The sequence below is a fragment of the Coregonus clupeaformis genome, unplaced genomic scaffold (assembly GCF_020615455.1).
Source record: "Coregonus clupeaformis isolate EN_2021a unplaced genomic scaffold, ASM2061545v1 scaf0203, whole genome shotgun sequence".
Lineage (NCBI taxonomy): Eukaryota > Metazoa > Chordata > Actinopteri > Salmoniformes > Salmonidae > Coregonus > Coregonus clupeaformis.
In genome coordinates, this window is record NW_025533658.1 from 237,501 (window position 1) to 263,398 (window position 25,898).

The window sequence follows — 25,898 nt, forward strand, 5'->3', positions numbered from 1 at the left end:
AGCTGTAGTCCCTATATGTAGAGAACCAGAGAACAGTCATTATCCAGCTGTAGTCCCTATATGTAGAGAACCAAAGAACAGTCATTATCCAGCTGTAGTCCCTATATGTAGAGAACCAGAGAACAGTCATTATCCAGCTATAGTCAATATATATAGAGAACCAGAGGACAGTCATTATCCAGCTGTAGTGTTAAAACCATACTAAGTCTATCTTCTGTGAACTACATCTGTCTAAATAAACCTTTTACAGGCTAATTTGGAGTAACGAACAATCTGTAATTAGCCAGGCAGTTTAGCAGTGCTACAGGCCAGGGACAAGCATGGCTTTAAAGGGCTGGAGGTTTGCTTGTGATTCCAATGAGCTGAGACCACAAACAGAACACTGCTTGGCTATGTGGGAGGGAGCGAGGGAGGGAGGGAGGGAGGGAGGGAGGGAGGGAGGGAGGGAGGGAGGGAGGGAGGGAGTATGTGTGTGTGTGACCTGAGACCATCTGGTCCGACTGGATGTTGGGCTGCCAGGACATTGTGTGCAGGAACGCAAGGCCAGTGGCCACAGGTGTGTGTGTGTGTGTGTGTGTGTCTTTGTGTGTTTCTGCAGACACTGAGTGTACAAAACGTTCTTTCCATGACATAGACTGACCAGGTGAATTGAGGTGAAAGCTTTGATCCCTTATTGATGTCACTTGTTAAATCCACTTCAATCAGAGTAGATGAAGGGGCGGAGACGGGTTAAAGAACGACTTTTAAGCCTTGAGACAATTGAGAGATGGATTGTGTATGTGTGCCATTCAGAGGGTGAATGGGCAAGACAAAATATTTAAGTGCCTTTGAACAGGGTATGGTAGTAGGTGTCAGTCGCACCAGTTTGAGTGTGTCTAGAACTGCAACGCTGCTGGGTTTTTCACGCTCAACAGTTTCCCGTGTGTATCAAGAATGGTCAACCACCCAAAGGACATCCAGCCAACTTGACTGTGGGAAGCATTGGAGTCAACATGTGCCAGCATCCCTGTGGAACACTTTTGAAAACTTGTATAGTCCATCCCAGAAGAATTGAGGTTGTTCTGATGGCAAAAAGGGGTGCAACTGAATATTAGGAAGGTGTTCCTAATGTTTTGTACACTCAGTGTATGTTTGTGTGTGTTTGTGCATATGCCAGTGGCTGTGCATGTGTGTATGTGTGTGTGTGTGCATTCATGTGTATCTTTGCACATGTCCCTGTGTGTGTGTGTGTGTGTGTGTGCTGTGCTGTGCTGTGGATCACCAGTACCCAGTGCTCTAAATCAGCATGGATAAATAATCCAAGGTGTTTCAGTGCTCAGCGTTTGAAGTCCCAGTCAGATCCATGTGAAATGACCCATGACCCATGAAAACTAGCAGTCCTTCACACACACATGCACACACACACACACACACACACACACACACACACACACACACACACACACACACACACACTGAAAGCTAAAGCAGTAGGTAGAAACAGAAAAGGGCAGGACATGTCAGCATTCATAATGCACTGACCTCATTTTCGCACTGCCTGAAATGAACTAAGTCTTTCCAAACATTATCAGTAAGTGTGCAATTGTCAGTATTCAAAGTGATAGTTATGCTACTTCTGCTTCAAAATAGTCATGATGATCCAGTTTGCTACAGCAGGAAAATAATCCTGCTGCAACAGGAAATGTGAATGATTATGTGGATTATAATTAATTTACATTTTTGTAGGGGTTGATCCATTTTTAAGTGGAAATTGACATGTTAAAATGGTGTAAATTACAGATTTCAGAAGCCTTTTTAAACCTCAAATTCACTACAAGTTTTACATATCCTGCATTGCAGGAAAGTTCTCCTGCAACAGGGTGATCAAATTAAGATCATACATCTGTATTGGCCATGGCATAATGGTTACAATTAAAGTCATGGAAACACAGCAGAATGACAGTGGCTAAATGAGTAGTGTACAGAAACATTAATCTAACTGTCAGATACTCAAATATGTGAGTTTCAATGAAAACACCAAGTAGTGCATGTGTCTGCTCCTGTCCTTCAGTAGCCTCGTCCTGGCCTCTCTCATTCATCTCCCTGGCTCAGAACTATAGATAGTATATACAATCAATATTTCTTCCTGTATGACATATACATCTATACTCGAAACTAGAGATAGTATATTGACAACATATACATCTATACTCAGAACTAGATATAGTATATTGATTACATTGATATACATCTATAGTCAGAAGCGGGTGCTCTCATGTTTCAGCATGCGGATGTTGGTGAGGGATCCGCTGCCTCTGTGGTGGTGTTGGTACCCATATCCCTGGTGCTGATCCTCCAGTCACCGCTGGCTGCTGCCCCCAGACGACACACTGCTGATGGGGCTAGAGCCGCTCGAACCGCGGTCCTCAAACACACTCACCTCGATCTGGAGGACAGGGGTTAAGGAGTATAGAGAGGATAGGGGACCAGACAGAGAGAGAGAGAGAGAGAGAGAGAGAGAGAGAGAGAGAGAGAGAGAGAGAGAGAGAGAGAGAGAGAGAGAGAGAGAGAGAGAGAGAGAGAGAGAGAGAGAGAGAGAGAGAGAGAGAGAGAGAGAAAGAGAGAGATGGTTTGGGACACTGGGTACTACGTGTCAGATGGTGTCAATTGGTTCAGACACGCAAAATTGCACACACACAGAGATACACACACACATACACAATACTTAGTACTGTAAAATAGGTAATAGTTTGGCCTTCTCTATTAACCCTCTGAGTTTCTTATTCTCTCAGGAGACAGAGGGAAGGACAACCCAGCCTGGCCAGTGTGATGGTCCGCTGGACATATCGCTGTCTACAAATGGCACCTATTCACCATGGGGCCTGGCCAAAAGTAGTGCACTATATAGGGAATAGGGTGCAATATGATAAGTATCCATTCTCTTTATCCCTGCCTTTCCCTGTAGAGTAGGGCTGGGGGGGAGTGACAGAGGAGAGAGGAGGACCAGGGGGAGTGACAGAGGAGAGAGGAGGACCAGGGGGAGTGACAGAGGAGAGTGGGGGACCAGCGGGGAGAAGATTAGGAAGAAAATGAGGTCTTCATAAAAGTAAAACTATTTTTAGTGAGCTACAACCACACTAATATAGCCCTTTAACCCTTTAAACATTTACTCTATGAGGCTTTGTGTTGTCACTTTACTCACCAGCAGTCAACTTTATGACAACATATGTCTTCATAAACACCTAACCCTGACCCCTGACCCCTGACCCCTAAACCCTGACCCTATAAACCAATCCCTCACTGCCTATCATAGTTCTAACATGGTTCTGAGATTAGAAATAAGACCGGCTGTGTAACAATAGACCAATTTATTGCTCAAAAGGATACGACTCTCATGCCTCTCTCCATAGGGTCTGTCAGTAGTAGACCTCTGGGAGCGTAGATCTTCTCATTCTGCTCCTGGATGTACCCTGAGATCTTCTTCAACATCTGACAGATTAGAGAGTAGAAACCAATTAGGATCTGGCTAAAAACACTTGAATCAGTTATAGAACCCATTGCCCTTTATGGTTGTGAGGTCTGGGAACACCAAATTGAGACTCTGCATGCAGAATTCTGCAAAAAATATCCTCAGAGTACAACGAAAAACACAAAATAATGCATGCAGAGCAGAATTAGGCCGATATCCGCTAATTATCAAAATCCAGAAAGAGCCGTTAAATTCTACAACCACTTAAAAGGAAGCGATTCCCAAAACTTCCATAACAAAGCCATCACATACAGAGAGATGAACTTGGAGAAGAGTCCCCTAAGTAAGCTTGTTCTGGGGCTCTGTTCACAAACGCAAACAGACCCCACAGAGCCCCAGGACAACAACAACAACACAATTAGACCACAGTGTGCCATCACAGCAGCAAGATTTGTGACCTGTTGCCACAAGAAAAGGGCAACCAGTGAAGAACAAACACCATTGTAAACACAATTTTTTTACATATTTATGTTGATTTATTTTCCAATTTGTACTTTAACTATTTGCACATTGTTACAACATTGTATATATACAGTTGAAGTCGGAAGTTTACATATACCTTGGCCAAATACATTTTCACAATTCCTGACATTTAATCCTAGTAAAAATTCCCTGTCTTAGGGTCAGTTAGGATCACCACTTTATTTTAAGAATGTGAAATGTCAGAATAATAGTAGAGAGAATGATTTATTTCAGCTTTTATTTCTTTCATCACATTCCCAGTGGGTCAGAAGTTTACATACACTCAATTAGTATTTGTTAGCATTGCCTTTAAATTGTTTAACTTGGGTCAAACGTTTCGGGTAGCCTTCCACAAGCTTCGCACAATAAGTTGGGTGAATTTTGGCCCATTCCTCCTGACAGAGCTGGTGTAACTGAGTCAGGTTTGTAGGCCTCCTTGCTCGCATACACTTTTTCAGTTCTGCCCACACATTTTCTATGGGATTGAGGTCATACTCCCGAGTGGCGCAGTGGTCTAAGGCACTGCATCGCAGTGCTAGCTGTGCCACTAGAGATCCTGGTTCGAATCCAGGCTCTGTCGTAGCCGGCCGTGACCGGGAGACCCATGGGGCGGCGCACAATTGGCCCAGTGTCGTCCAGGGTAGGGGAGGGAATGTCCGGCAGGGATGTTGGTAGAGCAGGGTTGTGGGTTTGTTTCCCACGGGGGGCCAGTATTTAAAAAAAATAATAATGTTTGCACTCACTAACTGTAAGTCGCTATGGATAAGAGCGTCTGCTAAATGACTAAAATGTAAATGTCATGGCCACTCCAATACCTTGACTTTGCTGTCCTTAAGCCATTTTGGCACAACTTTGGAAGTATGCTTGGGGTCATTGTTCATTTGGAAGACCCATTTGCGACCAAGCTTTAACTTCCTGATTGATGTCTTGAGATGTTGCTTCAATATATCCACATAATTTTCCTTCCTCATGATGCCATCTATTTTGTGAAGTGCACCAGTCCCTCCTGCAGCAAAGCACCTCCACAGCATGATGCTGCCACCCCCGTACTTCACTGTTGGGATGGTGTTCTTCGGCTTGCAAGCAACACCCTTTTTCCTCCAAACATAACGATGGTCATTATGGGCAAACGGTTCTATTTTTGTTTCATCAGACCAGAGGACATTTCTCCAAAAAGTACAATCTTTGTCCCCATGTGCAGTTGCAAACCGTAGTCTGGCTTTTTTATCGTGGTTTTGGAGCAGTGGCTTCTTCCTTGCTGAGCGGCCTTTCAGGTTATGTCAATGTAGGACTTGTTTTACTGTGGATATAGATAATTTTGTACCTGTTTCCTCCAGCATCTTCACAAGGTCCTTTGCTGTTGTTCTTGGATTGATGTGCACTTTTCGCACCAAAGTACGTTCATCTCTAGGAGACAGAACGCATCTCCTTCCTGAGCGGTATGACGGCTGCGTGGTCCCATGGTGTTTATACTTGCGTACTCTCGTTTGTACAGATGAACGTGGTACCTTCAGGCGTTTGGAAATTACTCCCAAGGATGAACCAGACTAATGGAGGTCTACAATTTTTTTTCTGATGTCTTGGCTGATTTCTTTTGATTTTTCCATGATGTCAAGCAAAGAGGCACTGAGTTTGAAGGTAGACCTTGAAATACATCCACAGGTACACCTCCAATTGACTCAAAAGATTTCAATTAGCCTATCAGAAGCTTCTAAAGCCATGACATCATTTTCTGGAATTTTCCAAGCTGTTTAAAGGCACCGTTAACTTAGTGTATGTAAACTTCTGACCCACTGGAATTGTGATACAGTGAATTATAAGTGAAATAATCTGTCTGTAAACAATTGTTGGAAAAATTACTTGTGTCATGCACAAATTAGATGTCCTAACCGACTTGCCAAAACTATAGTTTGTTAACAAGAAATGTGTGGAGTGGTTGAAAAACGAGTTTTAATGACTCCATCCTATGTGTATGTAAACTTCCAACTTCAACTGTACATAATATGACATTTGAAATGTCTTTATTCTTTTGGAATTTCCAATTGTAATGATTCCTGTTAATATTTATTGTTTATTTCACTTTTGTTTACTATGTACTTCACTTGCTTTGGCAATGTTAACATACGTTTCCCATGCCAATAAAGCCCTTAAATTGAATTGAATTGAGAGAGAGAGGGAGAGAGAGAGCGAGGTAGAGAGAGAGAGAGAGAGAGAGAGAGAGAGAGAGAGAGAGAGAGAGAGAGAGAGAGAGAGAGAGAGAGAGAGAGAGAGAGAGAGAGAGAGAGAGAGAGAGAGAGAGGGAGGAGAGAAAGAGGAAAGTGAGATGGAGAGGATGTTGCTAAGATTGAACTATTCAATAGGTGAAATGAGGACATGGCTAAAGAATCCTTACCCCTCGCTCTTACGTTAGCCCCCCCCCCCTCGTCCTTTGCCCCCCTGATTGGAAGAAATGACTTTGCACTAATTACTTCTGTCTATGGTTACCATGCAGCTGCTTGTCTCTATCCAGTCTAAAGCCTTTACGTAAGCAAATGATATTATTCTCTAAGTATGCTATGTTATTTTAACAAACATTTCCAAATGTCGAGTGAGACCCAATTAATTAGATTAAACAGAATTGATGACTGCCATTTGAACTTTTCTAAACTTTTCTCACTGTTCCATTTAAAAGCTTTGTCCGTAATTTGGAGGCTTTGGTTGGTCACGCCATCGTAGGGTAAACTGTCAGGGTCGTTTGGAGACACTCAATAGCGTTGGCGGGACAGTTTGTTTAGGTTACGTTGGCACTGGGCATTTTGTTGAATCCATTTAGCAAGTTAGCATTGCATCAGTGGTGTGTTAACTCCTAGCCACAGAGCGGCCCTGGAGTGAAGCTGGGCAAACCTTAACACAGACGCACAGGCACAAATACGCAACCAAGATTATTATAGTAAACAAGAACTGAAACCAAAACCAAAATGAATCATGAAAAAATTATTTTAGTAAACTGAAATAAAATTAACAAATCTGTTTAAAAAACAAAAAATATACTGAAACGACTTTCTTTGATTCAATAACTAAGTAAAATAAAAATAAAACATCATGAATTACATTCAGTTTTAGTTTTTGGGATGGCAAAAATCAAATGGGGTTTTCAATGAGGTTTTCAAGTCTTTTTCTCTAATGGAGTTTTTAAGCTTCTGAGAATTGTGGGTCACATTGAGATCACAGGAGGTTGGCGAGACCTTGATAGGGGAGGACGGGCTCATAGTAATGGCTGGAACGGACTTCATGGAATGGTATCGAACTCGTCAAACATATGGTTTCCATGTGTTTGATACCATTCCATTTACTCCATTCCAGCCATTATTATGAGCCCTCAGCAGCCTCCTGTGATTGAGATTGATTTTATAATTTAAAGGTACTCAGCGAGATGACGTTGCCACAAGCAGTTTGAGTGGTAAGGCTAAAGCAACTGACTATAAATGAAAGTCAAGGCGTGAAGTCGAGGGAGGTGCATCTGCGACAGCCGAAAGTCAGACACTAATGTGGTTTTCTAAAAGCAAAACTCAGATCAACATGGCAGTGTTGCCATTATTTATAAAAGGTTTTCTTTATAATGTCGAAATAAGCATGTATCCAACCCCCATATCACACACTCACAAACTGAAATCATAATATAATATTATGTATCTACAATCAATCAGTGAGAGAGAGCCTCAAATATCACATTTACTTCTATATATCCACCGTAGACATAAATCACGGCAAGTAGGTATCCTGAAGGGCAGACAGTGTGCCCCTGGTGATGCGTTGTGCTGACCACTCCACCCTCTGGAGAGCCCTGTGGTTGTGGGCGGTGCAGTTGCCGTACCAGGTGGGGATACAGCCCGACAGGATGCTCTCAATTGTGCATCTGTGAAAGTTTGTGAGGGTCTTAGGAGCCGAGCCAAATTTCTTCAGCCTCCTGGCCACGCAGTCATGGGTGAACAGCGAGTACAGGAGAGCACACACCCTTGTGGGGCCCCTGTGTTGAGGATCAGCGAGGTGGAGGTGTTGTTTCCTACCTTCACCACCTGCGGGCGGCCCGTCAGGAAGTCCAGGACCCCAGTTGAACAGGGCGGGGTCCAAACCCAGGGCCTCAAGCTTAATGAGCTTGGAGGGTACTATGGAGTTGAAGGCAGAGCTACAGTCAATGAACAGCATTCTTACATAGGTATTCCTCTTGTCCAGATGGGATAGGGCAGCGTGCAGCGCGATGGCGATTGCATCGTCTGTGGATCTATTCGGCCGGTAAGCAAATTGAAGTGGGTCTAGGGTGTCAGGTAAGGTGGACGTGATATGATCCTTAACTAGCCTCTCAAAGGAATGGCGCCAGTGGAGATGGCTGCCGTTTTACGGCCCCCTAACCATCTGTGCTATTATGTGTGTTTTTTTGTGTTCTTTGTAATTTATTCTGTACATAATGTTTCTGCCACCGTCTCTTATGACCAAAAAGAGCTTCTGGATATCAGGACAGCGATTACTCACCTCGTATTGGACGAAGATTTTTTCTTCAACGAGTCGGACGCAAAGGATATCCTACAGACACCCGACAAGGCCCAAATTCCTGTCATTCGCATGAGAAAGAGATGGAGATATCATGGACGTAGGTCGGGGTGCCTTGTAAGGAGCGAGTAAACTGCCTCTTCCATCAATCCTATTAGCCAATGTTCAATCATTTGAAAACAAATTGGACGACCTACGATTAAGGTTATTCTACCAACGGGACATTAAAAACTGTAATATTTTATGTTTCACCGAGTCGTGGCTGAACGACGACATTGATAACATACAGCTTGCGGGATATACGCTAGATCGTCAGGATAGGATGTCTGAATCAGGTAAGACAAGGGGTGGCAGTCTGTGTATATTTGTAAACAACAGCTGGTGCATAAAATCTAACACTAAGGAAGTCTCAAGGTGTTGCTCCTCAACACGGGGGCCCCTCAGGGGTGCGTGCTCAGTCCCCTCCTTTACTCCCTGTTCACCCATGACTGCATGGCCAGGCACGACTCCAACACCATCATTAAGTTTGCCGACGACACAACAGTGGTAGGCCTGATCACCGACAACGATGAGACAGCCTATACGGAGGAGGTCGGAGACCTGGCAGTGTGGTGCCAGGATAACAACCTCTCCCTCAACGTGATCAAGACAAAGGAGATGATTGTGGATTACAGGAAAAAAAAGAGGACTGAGCACGCCCCCATTCTCATCGACGGGGCTGTAGTGGAACAGGTTGAGAGCTTCAAGTTCCTTGGTGTCCACATCACCAACAAACTATCATGGTCCAAACACACCAAGACAGTCGTGAAGAGGGCACGACAAAGCCTATTCCCCCTCAGGAGACTGAAAAGATTTGGCATGGGTCCTCAGATCCTCAAAAAGTTATACTGCGGCACCATCGAGAGCATCCTGACTGGTTGCATCACCGCCTGGTATGGCAACTGCTCAGCCTCCCACCGCAAGGCACTACAGAGGGTAGTGCGTACGGCCCAGTACATCACTGGGGCCAAGCTTCCTGCCATCCAGGACCTCTATACCAGGCGGTGTCAGAGGAAGGCCCTCAAAATTGTCAAAGACTCCAGTCACCCTAGTCATAGACTGTTCTCTCTGCTACCGCACGGCAAGCGGTACCGGAGCGCCAAGTCTAGGTCCAAAAGGCTTCTCAACAGCTTCTACCCCCAAGCCATAAGCTCCTGAACAGCTAATCATGGCTACCCAGACTATTTGCACTGCCCCCCCCCACACACACCACCCCTTCCCCTATTTTACGCTGCTGCTACTCTGTTTATTATTTATCCATAGTCACTTTAACTCTACCCACGTGTACATATTACCTCAATTACCTCGACTAGCCGGTGCCCCCACACATTGACTCTGTCCCGGTACGCCCCTGTATATAGCCTCCCTACTGTTATTTCACATTGACTCTGTCCTGGTACCCCCCTGTATATAGCCTCCCTACTGATATTTTACTTTACTGCTGCTCTTTAGTTATTTTTTAATATTTTTTTACTTAACACTTTATTTTTTATTGTATTTTTTATTTTAAAAAACTGCATTGTTGGTTAAGGGCTTGTAAGTAAGCATTTCACTGTAATGTCTACACCTGTTGTATTCGGCGCATGTGGCAAATAACATTTGATTTGATTTGATTTGATTCATGATGACAGAAGTGAGTGCTACGGGGCGATGGTCATTTAGTTCAGTTACCTTTGCTTTCTTGGGCACAGGAACAGCCTTGCGAGGGTTAACACGCTTAAATATCTTACTCACGTATGACGTCGGTGAAACTTGCAGTCGACCGCAGTCAAAACTTCATGACCTTTGATCACATCATTTTTGTAAAGTTCATGCAGTTGACTCGTAGGTGCAATTTGGACAATCCCCAGAATGCAACACACTTTGAAAGGTGGTGACCAATGATCTGCGCATGTGCACAGGTGCGCTTCATGCTGCTACAACGTGGTAGCTACTGGACCAAAACAGTGGAGAAGCCTCGCACTTCAACGGTCCTGGTTGTTGCGTAAATTGACCCACTACTACTGTTGCTTTAGTACATCTATGTCATCTCGCTGAGTCTACCTTTAAACCTGACCTATTTACATTTTACATTTTAGTCATTTAGCAGACGCTCTTATCCAGAGCGACTTACAGTTAGTGAATACATATTTTTTTATACTGGCCCCCGTGGGAATCGAACCCACAACCCTGGCATTGCAAACGCCATGCTCTATCAACTGAGCTACATCCCTGCCGGCCATTCCCTCCCCTACCCTGGACGACGCTGGGCCAACATTATATATTATATTATAAAAACACAAAACTATAATAACTTTGGCATGTATGTTTACACACACACACACACACACACACACACACACACACACACACACACACACACACACACACACACACACACTCACTCACACACACACACACACACACACACACACACACACACACACACACACACACACACACACACACACACACACACACACACACACACACACACACACACACACACACACACACACACACACACAATCGCACACACACGCACACACACACACACTCACACACACACACACACACACACACACACACACACACACTCTCACACACACACACACACACACACAAACACACACACACACAAATGTACATACACACACACACACACACACACACACACACACACACACACACACACACAAATGTACATACACACACACACAAATGTACATGCACACACACACACACACAAACACACACACAAATGTACATACACACACACACACACACACAAATGTACATGCACACACACACACACACACACACATACACACAAATGTACAGTGGGGGAAAAAAGTATTTAGTCAGCCACCAATTGTGCAAGTTCTCCCACTTAAAAAGATGAGAGAGGCCTGTAATTTTCATCATAGGTACACGTCAACTATGATAGACAAATTGAGGGGAAAAAATCCAAAAAATCACATTGTAGGATTTTTTATGAATTTATTTGCAAATTATGGTGGAAAATAAGTATTTGGTCACCTACAAACAAGCAAGATTTCTGGCTCTCACAGACCTGTAACTTCTTCTTTAAGAGGCTCCTCTGTCCTCCACTCATTACCTGTATTAATGGCACCTGTTTGAACGTGTTATCAGTATAAAAGACACCTGTCCACAACCTCAAACAGTCACACTCCAAACTCCACTAAGGCCAAGACCAAAGAGCTGTCTACGGACACCAGAAACAAAATTGTAGACCTGCACCAGGCTGGGAAGACTGAATCTGCAATAGGTAAGCAGCTTGGTTTGAAGAAATCAACTGTGGGAGCAATTATTAGGAAATGGAAGACATACAAGACCACTGATAATCTCCCTCGATCTGGGGCTCCACGCAAGATCTCACCCCGTGGGGTCAAAATGATCACAAGAGCGGTGAGCAAAAATCCCAGAACCACACGGGGGGACCTAGTGAATGACCTGCAGAGAGCTGGGACCAAAGTAACAAAGCCTACCATCAGTAACACACTACGCCGCCAGGGACTCAAATCCTGCAGTGCCAGACGTGTCCCCCTGCTTAAGCCAGTACATGTCCAGGCCTGTCTGAAGTTTGCTAGAGTGCATTTGGAAGATCCAGAAGAGGATTGGGAGAATGTCATATGGTCAGATGAAACCAAAATATAACTTTTTGGTAAAAACTCAACTCGTCGTGTTTGGAGGACAAAGAATGCTGAGTTGCATCCAAAGAACACCGTACCTACTGTGAAGCATGGGGGTGGAAACATCATGCTTTGGGGCTGTTTTTCTGCAAAGGGACCAGGACGACTGATCCGTGTAAAGGAAAGAATGAATGGGGCCATGTATTGTGAGATTTTGAGTGAAAACCTCCTTCCATCAGCAAGGGCATTGAAGATGAAACGTGGCTGGGTCTTTCAGCATGACAATGATCCCAAACACACCGCTCGGGCAACGAAGGAGTGGCTTCGTAAGAAGCATTTCAAGGTCCTGGAGTGGCCTAGCCAGTCTCCAGATCTCAACCCCATAGAAAATCTTTAGAGGGAGTTGAAAGTCCGTGTTGCCCAGCGACAGCCCCAAAACATCACTGCTCTAGAGGAGATCTGCATGGAGGAATGGGCCAAAATACCAGCAACAGTGTGTGAAAACCTTGTGAAGACTTACAGAAAACGTTTGACCTGTGTCATTGCCAACAAAGGGTATATAACAAAGTATTGAGAAACTTTTGTTATTGACCAAATACTTATTTTCCACCATAATTTGCAAATAAATTCATAAAAAAATCCTACAATGTGATTTTCTGGATTTTTTTCTCAATTTGTCTGTCATAGTTGACGTGTACCTATGATGAAAATTACAGGCCTCTCTCATCTTTTTAAGTGGGAGAACTTGCACAATTGGTGGCTGACTAAATACTTTTTTTCCCCACTGTACATGCACACACACACACACACACACACACAGACACATACACATACACACTAGCCTTCCTGGGTGGGTACAGCGTATCTCTGTCATCCGTCATCTATCATTTACTGAGATTTCATTCAATCTAGTATAAATAAACAACTTTCCTCACATGGTCGATATGATCTCTACATCACCATGTTGCACATCTCTTATCTTACAAAGATATTAGGAGAGGAGGGCAAAGAGGAATGTACAGAACTGAATGTAGTGTGTCTTGATTCACTTCCAGTACTTTTGCATGGATCTTGATCCCAAAAATGCTTACAAAAACAAACCAAAACTTTCATAGAGATTAATTCTGTGCCTTGATTTGCTGTCTGAACTTCAGTATTGTCTCAGTGAAAGAATGTTTATGAGAACGTAACAAAAACATGGAGATGAATGTTATCAGAGAAGAGGGGCAGCCTGGGAGTTTTTGCTCTCTTAACATCTCTTGTGACAGGGACACACACAGCTGAGGGGAAGATTCATCTGTGTGTGTGTGTGTGTGTGTGTGTGTGTGTGTGTGTGTGTGTGTGTGTGTGTGTGTGTGTGTGTGTGACCGTAGCAGCATCAAGATAAAGTCCAGGTGATTAATCCCTTTATCAGCTGTGTTTATGCCTGACGGTCGCTTAGATGGAACACACACACACACCACACTAGCATGCACACACACACACACAGTCTTGTACAGCTAACTTTGTGGGGACACACATTTCAGTCCCATTCAAAATCCTATTTTCCCTAACCCCTAACCCTAACCCTAACCTTAACCCTGACCCTAACCTGTACTATTACCTTTACCCTAACCCTAACCCTAACCTTAACCCTAACCCTAACCCTAACCCTAACCCTAACCTTAACCCAAAACCCTAACCTTAACCTTAACCCCTAAATCTAACCCTAGCTCCTAACCCTAACCCTAAATCTAATCCTAGCTCCTAACCCTAACCCTCAATCTAACTCTAGCTCCTAACCCTAACTCTAAAACTAACCCTAGCTCCTAACCCTATCCCTTAACGTAATTCTAACCCTAAAACTAATTCTAACCTTAACCATAAACCTCCTAGAAATAGCATTTGACCTCGTGGGGACTAACAAAATGTCCCCAGTTGGTCAATTTTCTTTCCGTTTACTATTCTTGTGGGGACTTCTGGTTTAGGGTTAGGGTTAGGGCTATTTTTGGCTTAGGGTTAGGGTTACAATTAGGGTAAGGGTTAGAATTAAGGTTAGCGTTAGGAGTTACGGTTAGGTTTAGGGTTCCGGTTAGGAGTTAAGGTTAGGTATAATTTTAGGGTTAGGGTTAGGAGTCACGGTTATGTTTAGGGTTACGGTTAGGAGTTAAGGTTAGGTATAATTTTAGGGTTAGGGTTAGGGGTTTGGGGTTAAGGTTAGGCTTAGGGTTATGGTTAGGGTTATGGTTAAATTAAGGGTTAAGGTTCGATTTAGGGAAAATAGGATTTTGGATGGAAATCAATTCTTTGGTCCCCACAAGAATAGCAATACAAAACTGTGTGTTTTTGTGTGTATGTTTGTGTGTGCGTGTGTGTGTGTGAGTGTGTGTGTGTGTGTGGGCGCGCGTGTGTGTGTGTGGTGCATACGTGTGTGTCCAGCTGATAAGACATACACCAGTGAGCATGAATGAGTGGACAGATTCCTAGGAGTACCCACGGTCTAGATTAATATCTCTGTCATCAAAGCACACTAATTACACACAGCATGTCAGAACAACTACTAAAAATCCTGACTAAGACAGTTTTCTGCTGAAACATTGGTGATTTTTTGAAGTGAGGGTGCGCAGTAACAAAGTTCCACCAGCCTGCACCCATTACTGATCCAGATTATTAAACCAATTGAGTTTATTTCCCTGCATCAAATGGCCTGTTTCCAAACTGGTATCGGTGTATCAAACCTTAGTACACATGTTCTATCTTAATTTGACCAGTTCTCACAGCAGGAAAATAATCCTGCAGCAACAGGAAATGAGAATTATTATGTGCATTATATTTAATATACATTTTTGTACACACAAATGCAGCATGTCAGAACAGTTGTAAATAAACTGAATGCTTCAACGTGTCCAAGTTTACACCTCTAAATAGGTGGGTTACGTAAATTGCCCTGCACAGTTGTACTGACACTACCACCCTGTGATCACTGCCCCTTTCTCTTCGGCAGAATGCCTCAATGTTTCATGTGAACTTCCCATGGCCATAAGATGCCAGCCTTTAAACCAATTGTTCTTAGCATTGCCCAATACTGACACTACAGTATATTGGCACTCTCAATGCCAAATTGGGCCAAAAAACCTTGCTTCTCACAAAGATCATGTAAGGATACAAGTAGAGGTGTGTATTTGTGTGTGTGTGTGTGTGTGTGTGTGTGTGTGTGTGTGTGTGTGTGTGTGTGTGTGTGTGTGTGTGTATGTGTGTTCAGCTCACTGATCTACTCACCCTGGTCTCACCGTGTATATAAAGCCCCATAGAGCATGATCAAACTGAGAGACATGGTTAGATTGAGGTCAGCAGAAGCATGGCACATCAGCATTGTAACTATCCACAGGAGCATGGACGGCTAGCGCTGAGTAAGCAATCGCTAGCATTAGCGTAGCTTATTCAGCCGTAGTGATTGATGTTACGTTAGCGTAGCATGTTAACGATAATATGCTACGCTAAGATGCTACACTAACGTAACATCAATCACAGCAGCTGGATAAGCTACGCTACGCTAATGCTAACGTTTGCCCTGGCATGACGAGACATCAATCGCTAAGCGAGAACAGATAAAGATCTTCCTCTCCTTTTATGGCTCATGGCATTCTTTGGATGGAATGAAAGTGGAGTGTGTGTGTGTGTGTGTGTGTGTGTGCGCAACGTGCATGCGCATATGTGTGTGTGTGTGTGTGTGTGTGTGTGTGTGTGCGTGTGTGTGTGTGTTTGGTACCTTCTCATAGCGTGTCTCCATACAGAGCAAGATGAAGTAGGCTGTAGCGCACGACAGACATCCCTCCATGTAGGACTGACCTCCGACCTTCTCTGCCTCTGCATAGTAGGTGTTCAACGTCTTCACTGTGTCCTCGAACAGGGTCCGCTCAATCTACACACACGCAGGTTCATGTGCAAACACAAATACACGAGGACGAAGGCACACACACATAACACCCACACACTCACACTGTTAGTAAATCAGCACTATCGAAGAGTGAATGCTCCATCTGTCAGGAGACTGGCACACACACACACTCACACACACACACACACACCATATGTATACCAGCGTGAGGCTTTTTAGCGAAACTGCATGAGCCATGACACACAAGCTGTTCTTCCACCAGCATACACACACACACAAACACATACACCCACACACACACATACACACACACACACACACACACACACACAAACACACACACCCACACACACACACACACACACACCACCACCACCACCAAACAGGCACATTCTGTTCTCCCAAAATAAATGTTTGTTCTACCGATTTAGAAACACATGCGTCACTTGTAGCATTCAAGGATGGACTAAACAACCTTGAAAGGCTCAAATTCTAGAAATGTGATAACAAAGTGATATGACAAAGCAATATGACACACAACATTAGGAAACAAACAAACTCTGTTTATGTTACTTTTTACCCCCTCTCCCCCATACCCCACCTCCCTATGTCCTCTTCCCCGTCCCCCCTCTCCCCCTATACCACACCTCCCTACCTCCTCTCTCCCCCCTCTACCCCCTCTCCCCTTATACCACACCTCCCTATGTCCTCTCTCCCCCTCTACCCCCTCTCCCCTTATACCACACCTCCCTATGTCCTCTCTCCCCCCTCTCCCCCCTCTCCCCCCTCTCCCCCATACCACACCTCCCTATGTCCTCTTCCCCGTCCCCCTCTCCCCCTATACCACACCTCCCTATGTCCTCTCTCTTTCTCTCTCTCTCCCTCTCTCTCTCCATGTGAGAGTGAGCTGTATGAGCCTGAATCCATCTCTAGGCCCTGTGCTGACAGAGGTGGTCTCTCTCTCTCTCTCTCTCTCTCTCTCTCTCTCTCTCTCTCTCTCTCTCTCTCTCTCTCTCTCGCTCTCTCTCTCTTCCATTACTGAGTTGTTAGCGACCTCATCAGGCCCATCATTCTTCCTGTAGCTCAGGGCCCTGTGTGTGTGTGTTCATTTGCGTGTGTGAGTTTGTTTGTGTGTGTGCTCACCCTGCTGTCCAGCTCAGAGGGGAACTTAGTCTGGAAGCGACAGGTAGTCCCTTGGCTGTAGTCTCTCTGGATGAACACCTTGGTGGCTACAGACACACTGTGTCTCAACTCCTGTAGGTTATGGAACTATAGAGAGAGAGTGACAGAGAGAGGGGGAGAGACGGGAGAGAGAGAGACAGAGAGGGGGAGGGATAGCGACAGTGAGGAGGAGGGAGCGAGGGGGAGCGAGAGACAGAGAGACAGAGAGTGGTAGGGAGAGAGAGATGGGAGAGAGAGAGACCGGGGAGAGAGACGGGAGGGAGAGAGACGGGGGGGAAGGAGAGAGGGGGAGAGAGACAGAGAGGGGGAAGGAGAGAGAGGGAGGGAGAGAGAGAGGGGGGGAAGGAGAAAGCGAGATGGGAGAGAGAGACGGGAGGGAGAGAGACAGAGAGGGGGAAGGAGAGAGGGGGAGGGATAGAGACAGAGAGGGGGAGAGAGGGGGAGGGAGAGATAGAGAGGGGTAAGGGGAGGAAGAGAGAGAGAGGGAGAGAGAGAAAATAAAAACAGGCGGGTGAAAACATCCAGACACAATGCAGTACAGTCCCCATAATATCTTGGATCACTCCGTCTCTATCAATGGCTGCAATCGCCTCTCCATGCCTCCAATCCCTCTCTCCCTCCGTCCCTCCGTCCCTCTCTCCCTCCATCTCTCTGCTGTCCTTCTCTCCCTCCATCTCTCCATCCGTCCCTCTCTCCCTCCGTCCCACTCACCCTCCATCTCTCCATCCGTCCCTCTCTCCCTACATCCCTCTCTCCCTCCATCTCTCCATCCGTCGCTCTCTCCCTCCATCTCTCTGCCGTCCTTCTCTCCCTCCATTTCTCTGGCGTCCTTCTCTCCCTCCATCTCTCCATGCATCCCTCTCTCCCTCCATTCCTCTCTCCCTCCATCTCTCTGCCGTCCTTCTCTCCCTCCATCTCTCTGCCGTCCTTCTCTCCCTCCATCCCTCTCTCCCTCCGTCCCTCTCTCCCTCCATCTCTCCCTCCGTCCCACTCTCCCTCCATCCATCTCTCCCTCCGTCCCACTCTCCCTCCATCTCTCCATCCGTCCCTCTCTCCCTCCATCCCTCCCTCCATCTCTCCCTCCGTCCCACTCTCCCTCCATCTCTCCATCTGTCCCTCTCTCCCTCCATCTCTCCCTCCGTCCCACTCTCCCTCCATCTCTCTACCATCCCTCTCTCCCTCAGTGGCTCTAAATATCATTTTGACTAACATCGCCTCTCCCTTCGTCCCTCTCAAAGCTGCATTTGTGCAACTCTAAGCAGGCCGCTACTCATGAACACACACACAGTAGAATCCTCCAAGGCCACTACTCATGTATCATCTCTGCATTATTTCTACTCATATAATGCAAGAGGGAAAGAGAGAAGAGGGGGATGAGAGGAGGAGAGAGAAGAAGAGAGGCAGGCTCAGACAGCCCTCAGTCCTTTATTCCTTCCATCTTTTTTTTCTTCTCCATCCTTCTGTTTCGTGTTTACCACAACAAGCATTCTTCTTTCCACTGTGAGTGAAGAGGTAGAAACAGGAATTTGAATTGCATGAAATACAAAAGATCTTATGAAGCTTGAATTTGAAAACTGTAAATGGTATTGTCAAGCTGCATAATATAGTTGTAGTTCAGGGTATTCACATACTTGATGATAGGAATCTGCGTACCATTCTAATTGATTTATTTGGTATTTTATTAGGATCCCCATTAGCTGTTGTGAAAGCAGCATCTACTCTTCCTGGGGTCCACACAAAACATGAAACATGACACAAACAGAACATTAATCGACAAGATCAGCACAAGGACAGAACTGCATACATTTAAAAACGGCACCCATAGCCTACATATCAATACTGTACATACACACAAAATATCCAGGTCAAATAGGTGAGAGGGGTTGTGCCGTGAGATGTTGCTTTATTTTGTTTTTTGAATTTGCGCAATATGAGATGGAACGGAGTTCCATGCAATAATGGCTCCATACAATACTGTACGCTTTCTTGAATTTATTCTGGATTTGGGGACTGTGAAAAGACCCCTGGTGGCATGTCTGGTGGAGTAAGTGTGTGTGTCAGAGCTGTTCATTTGAGCAATATGAGATGGAAGGGAGTCCCATGGAATAATGGCTCTATATAACTGTTACGGATACAGGTATCCTGTGTCTTTTTGTGTTTTCCTCTCCTTCTGCCCTAATCACAGGTGTCCTGTATGTTCCTGATTGGTGGTCGTTGAGGTGTCTGCTGATTGCTAAGGTGGACCAATCAGTGAACATTCCTCTGCATTGCACCACCTGTTTCTGGTTTTTCAAATCACACATCCCATTGTTTAAAAGCCGGTCAGTTGTGTTTGTTGTGAGAGACTATTTCCGTATGTGAGTATGGATACTATGGTGTCCTGTGTTTTGTATGGTCTGAAGATTGTCGTACTGCTTTCAACACTGCTAAAGCACTCTTATGTAGTACTCCTGTTCTTGCTGCGCCAGATTTTGAACGACCGTTTAAACTGGAGGTAGATGCAAGTGCCAGAGGTGCTGGTGCTGTTCTACTGCAGCAGGACCAGAGTGGAGTGGACCATCCTGTCTGTTATTTTTCACGGAAATTTAACAAATGTCAGACAAACTATTCCACCATTGAACAAGAAGCTCTAGCTTTGTTGTTAGCTCTGCAGTACTTAGAAGTTTATGTTGGTTCCAGTGCATTACCAGTGATAGTGTATACTGACCATAACCCCTTAGTTTTTCTCCACCGGATGTACAACCAGAACCAACGCCTTATGCGTTGGGCACTTGTAGTGCAAAATTATAATTTGGAGATCCGCCACAAAAAGGGGTTGGATAATGTGTTGGCAGATGCTTTGTCTCGTGTTTAATGATCTAGGTTTTTTTTGTTATCCCGGCAGGATGATTTTTGAATTTTGGGTGTTGTGATGGTACGTGTGTCGCAAACCATTGTGGTTTGCTCTTTTAAGGGTGGGAGTGTTACGGATACAGGTATCCTGTGTCTTTTTGTGTTTTCCTCTCCTTCTGCCCTAATCACAGGTGTCCTGTATGTTCCTGATTGGTGGTCGTTGAGGTGTCTGCTGATTGCTAAGGTGGACCAATCAGTGAACATTCCTCTGCATTGCACCACCTGTTTCTGGTTTTTCAAATCACACATCCCATTGTTTAAAAGCCGGTCAGTTGTGTTTGTTGTGAGAGACTATTTCCGTATGTGAGTATGGATACTGTGGTGTCCTGTGTTTTGTTTACTCACTAAGTTGCTGGTTACTCTGTTTGGTAACTTTGTTAGACTTCTTTTCGTATGTGAGTATGGATACTGTGGTGTCCTGTGTTTTTGTGTACTCACTCATTTGCTGGTTACTCTGTTTGGTAACTTTGTGTGTTTCTGGGAAAAGGGGAATTTAAGCAAGTTGCCCTTGGGCGTACATTACCCGTAGGAAGAAATCTGTCTAAAAACACTAGTTAGACCTGAGCGGACCACCCCCTGTACTTTTGTATGATTAGCAGTAGTTTAGCGGTTCTTGAGGCAGGCAAGATCAGTTTAGGGGTGTTTTACACTATTGTTTCATTTCTTGGGTCCTGCTCAGCCCTTTTTCCCAAACCTTTACCGTGTGTTTAAAAATAAACCTTTTATGTTTGACGGTAGTTTATGGTTGTCGTGTAGTTTTTGTTCTCGCTGTTCCATGTCATCATTCTAATTTGTATGAATTATGTTACGGGTCTCTTCTCCATCCACCCTAGACGTTTAAAGCCACGGGGTTCGTAACAATAACACTGTACGCTTTCTTGAACTTGTTCTGGATATACACCTGTGCCATGTGGTTGCCATCTGGTTACCATCTGGTTGCCATCTTGTTAGAGCTAGACAGTCACAAGCTCGGGACAATCCTCGGTCCCAGCCACAAGGGCTAACCGCGTCACGGGCTGCGTTCAAGCCCTCAAGAAAACCATGCTAGCTTGATAGACAGCTAACATTGGCAGTTAGGCTAGCTGCTACGCCTAGCAGCTCATCAGACCATTGGTCGGCAGGATCCCAGGACAGATAGCAACAGTCCCAGAAACGGATGTCAAACTCAAAAGGTAGCTAGCTAGTAACCAAACTTTTTTTTATAGAATACTTTTTCAGAGACTTTCAAAACTTTCCAAAACAACAAACCAAGTTCTCCCTCATTCCACGTTTATAATGTATGAAGGCATTAATTCATCCTGAATACAGAATAAGGTTCTGAAGATCTCATTGGCTTAGATTTTTCCTTAGCCAATCAGTAGCTAAAGTCACACATGTCTAATAGAAGTTACATCACATATGCACAACGCTTGTCTTTTTAAAACAGGCTACACGGAAACAATCAAAATACAGACTAGTTACAAAACAAAAACTCCCACACACACAAACTAACTCTGACACACACACTCACACACACATACACACACACACTCACACACTCACACACACACACTAATTCCATTATTCCTTAGAGAGGACTGATTGGAGAGAACAATTAGACAATTAAATCATTACACAGGGCTTCTGTTTTCTGTCTCACTGTCTGGCTCGCACTCTCCCTCCATCCTTCTCTCCCTCCATCCTTCTCTCCCTCCATCCCTATTCCCTTTCATTGGCCTCAACTCCATTTCCTCCCTTTCTTCCCCCCTGTTTTGTCTCTCTTAAATATACATTTTCTCTACCTCTGTCTGTCTGCCTGACTGTCTGCCTGACTGTCTGCCTGCATGTATGTCTGCCTGACTGTCTGCATGTCTGTCTGCCTGCCTGTCTGCCTCTCTGCCTGACTGTCTGTATGTCTGTCTGCCTGACTGTCTGTTTGACTATCTGACTGACTGTCTGTCTGTCTGCCTGACTGTCTGTCTGCCTCACTGTCTGCCTGTCTGTCTGCCTGACTGTATGTCTGCCTGACTGTATGTCTGCCTGACTGTATGTCTGCCTGACTGTCTGTCTGCCTCACTGTCTGCCTGTTTGTCTGCCTGCCTGTCTGCCTGTCTGCCTATCTGCCTGTCTGTCTGCCTGTATGTCTGCCTGACTGTCTGCATGTCTGTCTGCCTGCCTGCCTGTCTGTCTGTCTGTCTGTCTGTCTGTCTGTCTGTCTGTCTGTCTGTCTGTCTGTCTGTCTGTCTGTCTGACTGTCTGTCTGTCTGCCTGACGGTCTGTCTGTCTGTCTATCTGTCTGCCTCACTGTCTGCCTGTCTGTCTGCCTGACTGTATGTCTGCCTGTTTGTCTGTCTGCCTGTCTGCCTGTATGTCTGCCTGTATGTCTGCCTGACTGTCTGCCTGTCTGCCTGTCTGCCTGTCTGCCTGTCTGCCTGTCTGCCTTCCTGCCTGCCTGACTGTCTGCCTGACTGTCTGCCTGTCTCTCGCTCTCTCGCTCTCTCTCTCTCTCTCTCTCTCTCTCTCTCTTTCTGTCTTTCTCTTTCTCTCTTTCTCTCTCACTCTCTCCTCTCTCTCTCTCTCGCTCTCTCTCTGCCTCTCTCTCTCCATACATGATACAGACACACTCCCCCACACACACACACACACACAAACACACACTCTTAGAGAAAAGGATTCCAAAAGGGTTATTCGGCTGTCCCCATAGAAGCATCCTTTTGGTTCTTGTGCAGAGGGCAGCCTCTCTCCTTTTCAACAACCAGCTTGGTCTGGCTGCTTTCCTCTGGATGTTAGGCCTCAACTCCGAATGGTTAAAGTAAGGGTTAAGGTTTGGGATAGGCTTAAAACAAAAATAACTTTCCATTGCTGAGTTTGAACTTGCAACCTTTGGAATCAGAGACAGATGCTTAAACTTATCCACCATGCCCGTCCACAATACCCTTGCTAAACCGAAACCTACGCCCTAAAACATGGATGGACTTCGATTACTGATTTGTATCATGGGAGACCTGGCTGCTATATGAGCTGCATTTGAGACTCCAGTGGCTGATGGTTGCAAACTGCAGCAGCCTGTTCACATTAAATATGTCATGGATAATTGATGGGTCTTGGACATGAGATGTGTCGCCTGTGTGTGTGTGTGTGTGTGTGTGTGTTTGTGTGCGCGTGTGATTGATGGACCACCAGAGTAATTCAGCATGGCTCTGCCATCGACTCGAAGGCCTGGAAACACAACAGATCTATCTGACAGCTCAGCGCTCGGCTCCACTGCCTAACCTACAGCTACACATGGTCAGAAACCCTCTCTCAATCTGGGCTCCACTAACCAGTGGGTCTGATGGAACACACAAGGGCTAGGAATCTCTGAGCAACAACTGTGCTTATTACAGTGGACAGCAAAGACCTTGACACCCCTGTCCCCCACATACGCATACACAAGAGCGCCAACCAGCTGGCCAGGTCAGAGTGAGACTGCCTGAGATGAAACACTGAGTCACTGGGCTGAGCGGGTACAGCTCTGTAGAGGGTACAGCTCTGCCCTCCACCCATCTGTAGAGGGTGCAGATCTGCCCACCACCCATCTGTAGAGGGTGCAGATCTGCCCACCACCCATCTGTAGAGGGTGCAGATCTGCCCACCACCCATCTGTAGAGGGTACAGCTCTGCCCACCACCCATCTGTAGAGGGTGCAGATCTGCCCACCACCCATCTGTAGAGGGTGCAGCTCTGCCTTCCACCCATCTGTAGAGGGTACAGCTCTGCCCTCCACCCATCTGTAGAGGGTGCAGCTCTACCCTCCACATATTTGTAGAGGGTGCAGCTCTGCCCTCCACCCATCTGTAGAGGGTGCAGTTCTGCCCTCCACCTGTAGGTTTTTTGTTGTTGTATTTTAGTAGGATCCCCATTAGCTGTTGCAAAAGCAGCAGCTACTCTTCCTGGGGTCCACACAAAGCATGAAATAATACAGAACATTAACAGACAAGAACAGCTCAAGGACAGAACTATCTAGGTCAAATAGGGGAGAGGCTTTGTGCTGTGAGGTGTTGCTTTATCTGTTTTTTGAAACCAGGTTTGCTGTTTATTTGAGCAATAAGAAATGGAATGGAGTTCCATGCAATAATGGCTCTATATAATACTGTACGCTTTCTTCAATTAGTTCTGGATTTGGGGACAGTGAAAAGACCCCTGGTGGCATGTCTGGTGGGGTAAGTGTGTGTGTCAGAGCTGTCCCCAAATCCAGAGCAAATTCAAGAAAGCGTACAGTATTATATAGAGCCATTATTGCATGGAACTCCATTCCATTTCCTATAAGCATGCTGAAAGTCTGTTGTTAATTTGTTTACAGAGAAATAGCATTGTATTTGGTCAAACACCATTTTTTCCAACAGTTTGCTAAGAGCTGGCAGCAGGCTTATAGGTCTGCTGTTAGAACCAGTAAAGGCCTATTTATTACTTTGACTTCCCTCCGGGCCTGAGGACAAAGACTTTCCTCTAGGCTCAGATTAAAGATATGACAGATAGGAGTGGCTATAGAGTCAGCTACCATCCTCAGTAGCTTTCCATCTAAGTTGTCAATGCCAGGAGGTTTGTCATTATTGATCGATAACAATAATTTTTCCAAAATTCAAACTTGCAATGCTTTTGTTTCATTATTAGTAATTTTATGCATGAATACGATGGCTCACTGTTCATTGTTGGCATTTCCTTCCTAAGTTTGCCCACTTTGCCAATGAGGTAATCATTAAAATAATTGGCAAAATCAAATGGTTTTGTGATGAATAAGCCATCTGATTCGATGAAAGATGGAGTTGAATTTGTTCTTTATATAATTTATCTTGGCTTCATAATACAGTTTATTCTTCTTTTTTGTTGAGTTTAGTCACATAATTTTTCAATTTGCAGTAAGTCAGCCAGTCAGATGTGCAGCCAGACTTATTAGCCACTAATTTTGCCCCATCTCTTTCAACCATACAGTTTTTAAATTCCTCATCATTCAATAGAGCCTTAACAGTTCTACCAGTCAGTTTCCTAACAGGTGCATGTTTATCAATAATTGGCAGAAGCAATTTCATAAATTCATCAAGTGCAGCGTCTGGATGCTCCTTATTAATCACATCAGACCAACAAATATTTTTTACATCATTGGTGGCCTATAGCAACACCCCAAAAGAAAAGGCTTTAGATGTGGCAAGTGAACCTGCAACCACAACACTTCAATAACACTTTACATAAGATCTTCTCTAAGAATTACTGGGATATGGCTCTGAATATATCTTCTATAGATGTTATATTCTTGTATTGCTCCTGCTGTTTCATCAAATTAATTATATAAGTGAGTCTCAGAAATAATATATGAATGGTATCTGATGTTAGCAAGTTATTGATTTCATTAACCTTATTTCTAAGGCTACATATATTAATATGGGCTATTTTCAGCCCTTTCCTGGGTAGCTTATCAAAGATAGACATAATACTGAAAAGAGCTAACAAAGCAAGAGAAAAAAAAATATATTCAGCAGTCCATTAATCAATTGGTGTGTGTGTGTGCTGCGGGGTTGAAGCTCTCTCATCCTTCTGGGAGTGAGGGGGGACAATGAGCCTGTCATAGCGGATGTAAGCAATGTCCCCACACGCTCTGACAGCTTTCATGGCTGTGATAAGTCATCGTTGTTGAGGAAGATATACGTTCCTCTCAAGTTCTTTGCTCTTGCCAGAACAGCTACCTTGTCCTTGAACCTCAGGAACTTGACCACTATCGGCCTGTGCCTGTCACCTAGGCCGGTGGTGGGTTTTCCAGTCCTGT

At 44.9% G+C, this 25,898-nt stretch overlaps 1 protein-coding gene across 1 annotated transcript in view; it reads right to left on the minus strand.

The window, feature by feature from the left end:
• Positions 1-1,190: 1,190 nt before the first annotated feature.
• The window catches only part of LOC123484135 (golgin subfamily A member 7B-like), a 30,727-nt gene continuing 6,019 nt past the window's right edge, over positions 1,191-25,898 (minus strand). Inside the window, exons 2-5 of the mRNA XM_045214156.1 lie at positions 17,189-17,314; positions 15,917-16,069; positions 3,367-3,468; positions 1,191-2,425 (exon numbers count right to left, since the gene is read on the minus strand). Coding sequence (XP_045070091.1) covers positions 2,339-2,425; positions 3,367-3,468; positions 15,917-16,069; positions 17,189-17,314 — 468 coding nt within the window. The 3' untranslated portion in view covers positions 1,191-2,338. The remainder of the gene's footprint in view (positions 2,426-3,366; positions 3,469-15,916; positions 16,070-17,188; positions 17,315-25,898) is intronic.